Source organism: Cyprinodon variegatus, unplaced genomic scaffold, assembly GCF_000732505.1.
Source record: "Cyprinodon variegatus isolate N-32 unplaced genomic scaffold, C_variegatus-1.0 Scaffold587, whole genome shotgun sequence".
NCBI classification, from domain to species: Eukaryota; Metazoa; Chordata; class Actinopteri; order Cyprinodontiformes; family Cyprinodontidae; genus Cyprinodon; species Cyprinodon variegatus.
This window is the reverse complement of record NW_015151040.1, coordinates 105,597-116,621: the sequence shown is the minus strand read 5'-3', so window position 1 is coordinate 116,621 and position 11,025 is coordinate 105,597. Positions and strand designations below refer to the sequence as shown.

General features: G+C 37.0%; 1 protein-coding gene across 1 annotated transcript in view; it reads left to right on the top strand.

Moving 5' to 3' along the window:
- The window catches only part of LOC107095944 (sterile alpha motif domain-containing protein 10-like), a 25,364-nt gene that overhangs the window by 8,379 nt on the left and 5,960 nt on the right, over positions 1 to 11,025 (top strand). Inside the window, exon 3 of the mRNA XM_015392335.1 lies at positions 10,762 to 10,930. Within this exon, the coding sequence (XP_015247821.1) occupies positions 10,762 to 10,930 (169 nt within the window). The remainder of the gene's footprint in view (positions 1 to 10,761; positions 10,931 to 11,025) is intronic.

The window sequence follows — 11,025 nt, the reverse complement described above, 5'->3', positions numbered from 1 at the left end:
GATGTCCTAGGGACCTTTTCAAGGATAAGCCGAAGACAACATGAAATATCCACCAAATATTAAAAGAATGAGAGGAGTCTTATAAACCAGATCAATTGGCTCCAGTCCAATTACCTGACATACTAATGTTAAAATCACTCCCAAAAATAATGAGCAGTTTTATGCACGTTCCATAAGGTGCATAAAATAGTATCAACAATCGTTGCACATCTATATTTTTAATATTTAACTTCTTATCTTGTGTATTTTAAACAGTAAATGCTCATTTCCTTATCTTAAATTTGGCATAAATAGAGATTATTGATAACAGAAATATAAACTTAAGTCATCTCAATGAAATTAAATAAAACATCAGTGCATGTTCTCACAACGTCAAGATGAAAATACAACAGCGCTGACCGTAGAGAAGCATTGTTGCTATGCATCGATCCAAGAATGGCTGAAAGTCCATTTTCAAACATCTTGAAGTTGATCATTCTAGTTTATCCATAAGTGCGAACTATTCATACAGATTTGAATGTCTCCGGGAGGGAACATTTGTTATGTTAAGTGTTTAGGGTTTAACAAACCCCATGTGAATGTATAAACAAAACAAGAAGTGGATGAGACCATTAGACCTTTTGAGGCAGGGCTGATTAGTGAGGTTTAGCAAGGCTGTGGTCCGCGCAAGACAAAATACCAGCTAGCTTATCCTAGCCTAGCCCAGCCCTATTGAACCTAAGGAATACTGGCAGTTACCTCATGTACCGATCATTTTTAGTGGAGGATTATTTGATGCTGTGGTTTGAGGGAGGCTTTGTAGAGTGTGTAGTCAGGTTATGCCTGATTAGTTCAGTGCCTTTAAGCAAGCAGTTCAAGTTGGAGGAGGATGGGATGGCTTTCTATGAAGGTGTGTCTCTGATCAACTTGTATTTATACCCTACAGGGTATAAGTGTGTACCTGCATGTTGAATTAATAGAAAAATGCAACTGCAATAGAGATATTTGAAGAAGAGAATTTGGTACATAATTTATAATAACATGTTTTGAAAAAGCCAAAAGTAAAATAATAAAACAAACACTGATAATTACTGTCAAGCATAGAGGCCAACAAATAATTACTTTGACTTGTTTTACAGTCTTTAAATCAAGAATATGCTCTTAATTTTAAAATAAAAACAGATGTGAGGCCATCTGTCTGACAAGTAAACCAAATCTGGGTAATCAACAGGACAGTTATCCAAAATACAGAAGCAAGCAAGCTCTCCTCCTTAGAGGGATGGGAGAGGTCATTGAAATGTTTTTTGTAGAACACTCCTTCATTGTCCCAGCTGTGTTTTTGGGAGCATTGTCGTGCTAGAAGGCCCAGCTATGTTTCATCTTCAATGTTCCCCCTGACAGTATGAGATACAGTATTGGCTTTAAATCACACATTTCATGGCTTCGTTAATTTTCCACAGTTGACAGACATCCTGTCCGCTTTGCAGAAAAACAGCCCCAAAGCATGATGTATGGTGTTCTTGGATGCACTGAACATTCTTCTTCCTCCAAACATGACGAGTTGAGTTTGTGCCAAAAAGTTTTGGTTTCATCTGACCACACATGGTGTTCTCTCAGTCCTCTTCTGGATCATCCATATGCTCTCTCATTGACTTCAGACTTCAGCCCGGGCATGTGCTGTCTTAAGCAGGGGGACACTGCAAGATTTGAGTCCCTCTCGGCGTAGTGTGTTACTGATGGTAGCCTTTTCTCCTTTGGTTCCAGGTCTCTGCAGGTCACTCATCAGGTCCCTCCATGTAGTTCTCTTTTCTCTTTTTCCTCCATTCTCATGATAGTTTTTCCTCCACATGATTAGATTTTATGTGGGGGCCTATATCATGGGAGAATATCATGGTTTTATATGAATTCTATTTCTTACAAACGCTTCATTAGTGTATTTATTCACACCAATCCTTTTGCCTATTGTAGATTCTCTCTTTCCAGCCTGGTGCAGTTCTACAGTTTTCTTCCTGGTGTCCTTCTACAGCTCTTTGGTTTTGGCCAATGGATGAGTTTTGAATCTAACTGTTTGAGAATGGGACCGCCATCTTTCTTACAGATGTTTGGACAGGTGTTATTATTACAGGTAACAAGCGGAGGACAAAAAACGCTTCTTAAAGAAAAAGTTACAGGTCTGTGAGGGCCAGGCATCTTACTTTAGGTGAACAAATACGTATTCTCCACCATAACATAGAAATTATTTATTCAGAAATGCTACGACTTGAATTCCTAGATTTTTTTTCTAATTTGTCTCTCATAGTTGTAGTGTACCCATTATCAAAAGCACAGACCTTTCACATTTCTAAGTCGGAGCACAATCAGTGGCTGACTAAATACTTTTTGGCTCCACTGTATATGGAAGAAAATAAAGTCAACATTTCGTAGCGGAAAACTCTGGACCTTAACCTTCTTGAAATGCACTGATTTGGTCCTAAAGGGGCTTAGACACATGCTATGACAATAAAAATAGAATAAAAAATGTTTTTAATTTTCAAATAAAACAATATATTGATAGTTTTGAGCCTAAAAAGTAGAAATGTTTTCATCGCTAAGAGTCTAACAATAACATTGCGATCACTAGTATCAGCTGAAGTACAGTAAGGCTCTGGTTTTATTACTCCATTAACTTTGGATCAAATCTGAAAGCTTTTGCAGCTTTGGCTCCTTCTTCACTCTTGATCTTGGTAGTTTTGTCTATCTTTTCCCAGCCCCCTTAAATTTTAACTTTGGGTTTAGCGGTGGTTGGCAGCCAACTTAAAGGGGAATTAAGCCAATAAATGTCTCATTGTTTTACTTATTTATGTCGTTGTATTGTTTACTATGAATAGGCCTCATATGTCAGTAATAAATTTGTCAAATACAACTTGCTACTGAGTTTTAAAGTTGGCTCTAATCATTAAGTCATAGGACACACTTTTCCCACATATATTATTTATTTATTTAGCAACATACCTAAAAGAGTGCACTCATACGTCACTCAGTTCAACTAAGTCATGGTTTGGGACTGTGGAAAGAAGCTATACATAGGAAGGACATACAGAAAATGCCATGCAGAAAGAGACCAGACTGGCATGTACCATAACAACTGCTCCACCACTCAGCCCACCTCCTGACATGTTAAAACCCAAAATTGAGAGAGAGTGTGATTACTTTCCCATGACCGCTCCATGAACAATCAGGAAGTAAGAATTTCTTATGGTGAAAATGATTAACATGTCTATGTCATACAAGTCATTTTCTAGATCTGTTGTATTTCTTCTTTACGCTCTGTTGCCCCCTTGTGTCAGTCTCCTTTCCAATAGCTCCCTTCTAGGTCCTTCTAGCCACACCTGCTCCCAATCAGTTGATTACTCCATTATTTGTTCTGTTTGGCATATATACTCCGCCTCTGCAGTTACTGTTTGCTGGATTGTCTTAATCATTCTATTTAAATCCCCCCCCCCCCCAATTACTTTTTCATTAAACTTTGCAAGAATTAATCTCTGCCTCTTCATCTCTGCCTTTGGCTTCTCAACAAGTATCCACTAATCCTGATAATTTGCATATTAATCTTTTTTCATATCTACGCTGAGTGCCACTGAATGTATTTTAACAGGTTTAACATTAATGTCTGTGTCGTCAAACAAATCTTTAAAAGTAAGAGAAACTTGAATTTGAAATTATTAAAAAGTGGAATCTGTTTTAATGAGGGTTGCACAGGGAAACAGTGGGCAGTGCTGCTTCCTTGGAGCAAGAGGGTTAAGGGTTCAATTCCCAGACCGTGGTCTTTCTGCATGGAGTTTGAATGTTCTCCCCGTGCATGCGTGGGTTCTATGGCTTCCTCCCACAGTCCAAAAACATGACTGTTAGGTGCATTGGCTTCTCTAAATTATCCTTAGGTGTGAGTTTGTGTGGGAATTTTTGTTTATCTCTGTATTGCCCTGCGATAGACTGACTATTGAACCCAGCCTCTCGCCCATTGACAGCTGGAGATATGTGTCAGAAACATGATGGATGGATGTTATGGGATGGATTTTATATTATTTAATTTTCATCTTACTTAAAGATAAAAATAGTTTTTTCTGTGCTGTTTCTTCAATTTCTGTGTTATAATTTGGGTTATTTCTGTGCCAAGAGATACAAACATAATTCCTAAGTAGAATTGGATGTACCATTTATATGCAAGGACCAACACCATTTATTTAAAATGGGCCTTGAAAAGTTGAACCAGTACAGCTGAAGGATTTTGAACCAAATGAAATATAATGACCTCCACTCTTAAGGTTGTAGACAGAAGCTGCACAGGTGTATTTGAAAAACAACAGCTCCGACTGCAGCCTGTTTAGCAGCGTGCTGAAGGCTTTTATGTAAAACTTTGTTGCCAGGATGGAAACACAAACACAAGCCCATTCATTCCTCCCATTATGTTGTCAGAACTTATTCATCTGAGCCCACCACTCACAAGTAATTTTTTTTTGCTTGGCTGCGGACATTTAGCTCATTATAGTAATTACACTGCAGCTGCTTTGGGATGTTTTGTTGTTTTTTATCCTGGCATTTATTTTACCTCAAAATCTCAACTCTAATCGCTGCAGCTACAAGGCCAATAGCTCTTTCGTTGTGCTGGATTTCATTTGTTTTTTGGGCAAAAACGTGAACTGTGTACCTAACCAAACACCAGATGTGTAATTTCATACTTAATAACTTCAATTCAACATTAGAGTTGAGGAAATTCATTTTGTTCGGGAAAATTTTACTAACACCAGTAAATCAGAAGGAGCCAGACAAAGTTTTCTTCATCGCTGCCTTAATTATGTATTACATTGATTAATCAAGGTGTTAGAAATGAGATTTGTGTCCATAAAGACCCCATAACGACACAATCATGCAGATTTGTTGGCTTGACATCTATGATCTAAATCTCCTTTTCCATCATGTCCCAGAAATATGTTGTTGACTTGAAATGTGATGTTTGGGTGCAGAAAGTTCTTTATTTCTGCAAACAAGTTTGAGATGATTTGAACTTTGTGATATGATGCATTATCCTAGCAGACTGACACACTGTGATCATAAAGAGACAGACATAATCAACAACATTCATGTAGTCTAAGGTTTTTAGTCAAAGCCTTTTTTTAATTAGAGCTCAAAGTTAAGCATAAAAATATCTTCCGTACTTTTGTTCCACCAGCAGCACCAGTATGTGCTGATGGTAAAAAGCTGGATGGAGTCTTGCTTTTTCTATTGTTTGCATTATGACAATCTGAAATTGAAACTCTGACAATGTTGCACAAATCTGTTCTGATTTTGGAGAGCCTGCGATAACTGCTGCCTCTATTTACTGTACTTATCTGACAGGAGCGTTAGCCGCTGTGGTCGTCAGCTGCTGTAGCCCATCTACTCTCTGGTTTTATGTTTTGCACAGAAAGCGACAGTATGCTGCCGCCTTGGTTATCGTTGCCTTTTCATCCCCAAACTCCTCTGACATCAACATTGCCTTTTCTTTCACCATAAAAATACAGCTCACTTAGAAATAGTTTCTGTTTGTTTGAATATTCTTTGTTTTTTCTGAAAAGAGTGATGTTGAAACTCACTTGCTGAATATCCTCCTTCTTACCCGTCTTCCTGCTCTGAATATACCTGAGAACTACGGCCCAATCTCATAGTGCTACATTTAATTTTCTAAATGAAAATTAAGACTTTTGACCTTGAACACAGAATTGAACACATAAACTTGTGTTGGGAAACTGATATTTTATTGGTATGAGTAAAACCGTCCTCCCTGGTGCTCAGCCACACTTTCTTTGCACAGAAAAGTATGACTAGAATAAAAAAAAAGTCTAACCAATGCAGCTGGTCATCCTGCTTTTTGACTAATGGGCACTTTGTTAACAGAGAATGGAAGCTGTTCTCTCCCCAGTGGGATAGTGGGCTCTTACAGCATTTTAGCTCTGCTTTAAATAGTACAGGTCTTCCAGCACTCACACTTTGCCGCTGCACCACTGTGTGTGTTTATTGAGAGGAGAAAGAAACAGAAATCAGTGTGTTTCTCTGTGCCAGATAATAACCAGTCAGCCATTAGCGGTCAGCCTCCTTTCCATCATGCTTCTTTGTGAAGCTTCATCACAACCGTGTCCAGCAGCTCCAGCTTAAATTAAAGTTCCTTGTTATCTGATGCAGCTTTGTCTCCTCACACGGTCAGTGTTGTCAGCAGAGACGGTCCATTTATGCAGTGAACTGGACTCATTTTAAGCCCTTGGTTACAAGTCAGAGAGCCCATGGCTTTGTTTTCAGCTCATGAAAGGCTGCTTAAAAGGCCTTTAGGAGCTGAAGCTAAAGCTGCAAACAGAACTGGGCTGGGCTGATAACAGAGTTGTATGCATTGCTTTGTTTGTCTCCTCTCTTTTGCAACACACAATGCATTGGCTGCTTTATTTTTGTCTTCGGGAACGTTAACTTACTCGTTGCTGTGTGGTTGCGCTGCTCTGGGCACAGCGCTGCTGCTGCTTCTAGACTACTTTCATTAACTCATCCTGCATGCAGCAGTTTGTCTTTTGTTGCTTCTCTTCAAACTCAAAGCAACAAAAGGTTTTACCTTCAATTTTATCCTAATTGATAAGGATGTCAATGTCTGTCCATCAATTATCAGGTTCTTATATTTAGTTAGTAGACATTAACTAAAACTAAACTTACTAACAAATAGATTTTTTGAAAAAATCCCTAAAGCACATAATGGGATGGTTTAAAATCATGTATACGGTGCTTTTGAACCGCAAGAAACTCTGCGGGTGTTCAACCTAAAACAAATTATCAAAACTACTGTTTATGCAAAAACACCACTTTCCCATTGATAAGTATGGTGGAGGAACTGTGATGCTGTGGGATTTTTCCTCTTTCAAAAACCATGGAAGCTTGTTAGAGAGTTGTTCTGGAACCCAATAATCAGGACATTAACAGGGCTCTGTTGTACCTGACTGCATTCTTAAAGAATTATGTTGGAGTTCAGCCACGTTGCAGAGGAAGAACATTTAAGCCACATGTGCTTAGAATCTTGTACCTTCAGTCTGATCTATATCTCAGGATCAGAGGTACGTAGACAGACTGGTAAATCCAGGGCTTTTCTTTTTGGATGAGCTAAACCTCTGTAGACAGGAGCACTGCCTGTTACTTCCAAAAAATAAAACCTTTGATTTATAACAAATATATTTATTTGTTTGAGGCTAGATAGAATAGAATAGAAATTTCCATGTCCCTTTGTGTGGAAATTCAAGTGTATCAGCAGCAAAGTCACAGGCAAATTGAAGCATGTTGGTTCACACAAAGATAAAAAAGAATAGTCTATACAGTAAAAGTAAAAGTTTAACAAAATATCACTTTGCAGTCATCATAAATGATGCAGTTATATTAACAGAAATGCTTATGGTGATTTAAAGTATGGAACAAACTTACATGTTTTATTTGGGCAAAAGAAACACGGAAAAAAACATCCCCAAATACTCTTCACACTGGAGCTCCTTCCATCAGGAGTGAAAAATAAAATGTCTATCAATCTTTTTTATCTATTAGTTTTTTTTCCCAGTGATGGGGGTTGGTGCGCATCTCCGGCATTCATTGATCGAGTAGTTGGGTACGCCCTGAACAGGCTGCCAGTCCGTCACAGAACAACAGAGACAGGACAAACCACTGTGCCCAGGCCCACTAACCCCTAAGGGCAGTCTACAGTAGAGTGGCCATTTAACCTAACATGCATATATTTCTGAACCTTGCTGCACCAGAGAGCAGCCTGAGGGGATCTTTTACATTATTCCAAATGCATGCCGTGTTACAACATTCCTCAAACACACACAAAGAAAACAGCTCTTATGCAGGAGAAAAACATTTAAATAAATTATTTTCGATGGGTTTCATGATTTCAAAGTACAGCTTAGCTGTTCTGTTGCTTGTAAATACTCTGCTCCAATAAAAAAAAATAATCCTGATTTATTGAGAAAGGTTATATCGTAATGTTAGGATCTGTGTTGTCGTAGCTGCATGGATGCTAACAGAGCTAATAGCTATGTATCATGTGGCTCAGAGAAAACTGAAGCTCTGTTTTGATGAAATTAGATTAAATCTTAGAAATATCATGTGAGCTCTGTTTCACAAACCTAAAAAAACGCATTTTTATATTAACAGATGGATGTGATCCAAAAAAGTCTGTAGATATTTAGGATGAAAAGACCAAATACTGTAGTTTTAGGTCTATAAAGGCCGATCCTTTAATTTGAAACCTGTATGTTCACACAAAATAATGCAATTATTTTAGTTACACAAGATTACTTTAATTCAGATTAGTTATTTTGCTGCTTTACATGCTCAGTTTTGCAGTTAAGGTCTTGTATACAAGGATCACGGTCTTCGGTCTAAACTACAGCACATATTAAACCTTTGACATTTTAGTTGTTTTTAAATTGTTTTTTAATCGTTCTGCTGAGCATGCTTCAGTTTGTACCCATAAGGGGGACATCTTATATCTTCTTAAATAAACAATGGTTTCAGGAAAATTATGAGTTCTGCTCGATTTTTGCTTTATAGAAAAAAAATGACTCTACTGTAGTAAAAGCAAATAGGTCAACGTCTGTTACATTTTAAAAGAATTAGTTAACCCAAACAGGGATATAGACTACAAAAAAATGGGGACAAAGGGAAAACAGCGACTCTGTTTTCTTCAATAAAAGGAGAAAAAAATTATGTTGTTTATTTAATTTACTATTAAGCAACTTTCTCAATTTTATCTCTTCAGTACCTCCTGATTTCTGCAAAAGCTGCTTCTGATAACTAACAAATTAACTGAAAATAATCTTGGTTTGAGTTCCTTAATAATAGATTATGAAGAAAAGAAATTTATACAAATATTAACTAAATGGACTAAAAGTCAGTTAAAAGCAAGCCAGTTTGGGATCAGTGCTAACAATACCAGCCCTATGAATGGAAAATGAACCGTAATGTTCCAGCGAATTAGATAAAGCAGCAGGTTGAATTACAAAACAAACATAACAAGAGTATTCACACTTGAATGAATGAATGAATAAATGAATAGGAATTTATTTCAGACAATTTCAGACAGACAATTTCACAAACAACAATAAATGAATCAACCGAATACTCCCCCCCCCTCAAAAAAAAACTCCAAACTAACTAAATTCACCTGAACATTAATAGAAACAAAACCCTCCACCAAATAAACCTGTCAGTATATACAGCCAGAGAAGTAACATTGATTAATGTAAATTTTCTGAAAATGTGTATGAAGAAGTAAAACTTATTTTTTATACCCCCCCCTCCCTCTAATTGCACTTAAATTAACATACAGTGGAGTAACCTTCCTGTAAAACTTGTTTTTTCCCCCCACTTGCATCTGTTCCAATAGTTTATCTATGTTAGTTATTGTATTATTTAACAGAAGTTTTTTTTTTCCATGGAGGTCATATAGAGAATATAGAGAAAATCCCCTGCAGTGTAGTTTTATGCAACATAAATAGTAGGTATGATCTTTGTATCAGGCATCAGAAAATCAGAGTTGGAGAAAAGCTGACATTTAAAACCTTTAAAACAGAGTTGTGTTCTTCAGTTTTACACCCAGTACATCTTTGAAGCTACCAGACTTAGCTGGTAAAATAAGTTTGAGTGCAAACTCACTCAAACATATTTTAGAAGTTGTTTGGGGATAAAAAAAAAAAAAGTCTGATCATCAGTTTTGCTTTTGTTTTATTTTTTGGAAGCAAGCCTCTGCAGGCACATTTCCCTGGTGAAAAATATAGGGCATAACAAAACTATTGTCTTGAGTTTCGTTTAAATATAGTTTGTTGTTTTTCCCTTTATATTGACTTTTGCTAATTAAGTTCTTGCATCATATACTGTATACTTAAGGGCATGGCAGCAGCAATATGTTGGGTAATAAAACACACAGGAAATGTTTTATTAAGAAGACCAAAAAAGACTGGAATGGTCCTATTTCACTTTTTTAGGAATTACTAATGCAAATCTGCTATAAAAGGTCATTAGAGTTCAACTCTGTTTCAAAGCGAAAGCTAGAGATGCTCAAAGGGCGGCGTGTGCACACTTTACAGTCACTGCACTAATTCTGTGTGACCTGACTGCAATTAGCGAAAGATACGTATTAGTCCTGCTGCAACAGGAGGTTTACTCAGATAGAGGCCAAAAATACACATAAAATATATTTACAATGAAAGCTGTTGGCTACAACACAGAGAAAATGTCTTTAATAGCCACACTTTTCTGTTTTAGAAGAATTTACTAAATTAAGTCATTTTTTTTTTTTTTAAATACAGCAAGAATTTACTAATGAAAAGTAACCCTTCGGTTTTTTATTGCTTACAAAAAAGAAATCTGTCATTGTATTTACTGATCCAAGCTGATTGACTCAATTTCTACCTCTCATGATTTCATTGACCAAAATATACACTGAAAAGAATTAGCTTTTTTTCCTTTAACAAAAAAGTTTATTTTGTGGAAACCTGAATAGGAAAGTTCTTACTTTATCTAGGACTCCTTTTTCAGTCAGTGGGCATTTTTTAATGCAAATAACATGCATTATATTTCTGGCAGCTATAGTTAAACTGCAGTTAAAGTCTGGAGCTCAGGGAAACTGCAATGTTTTTTTTAACAAAGCGAAAGACCAAAGCAAAACATGTAGCAGTTGCTTTAATTTACCTTTTATAATTGTTTTTTGTCCTAAAAGTTTTCCTTGTTGTCTTTATTCTGCAGTACCGCTCCAGTGATAATTACGGTATATATCACACAAGCCCGACGCAGCCCAGTTTGATCCGCCCCGTCGTGCTGTGGTCACAGCAGGACGTCTGTAAATGGCTGAAGAAACATTGTCCGCACAACTACCTGACCTACGTAGAAGCATTCTCGCAGCACGCAATTACAGGTTGACCCCACCCTCACATTTAAACATTCACTGTTTAGGAAAAAGCATCAACATTTTCCTCTCCACATCCTGACATATATACATATATATGTATA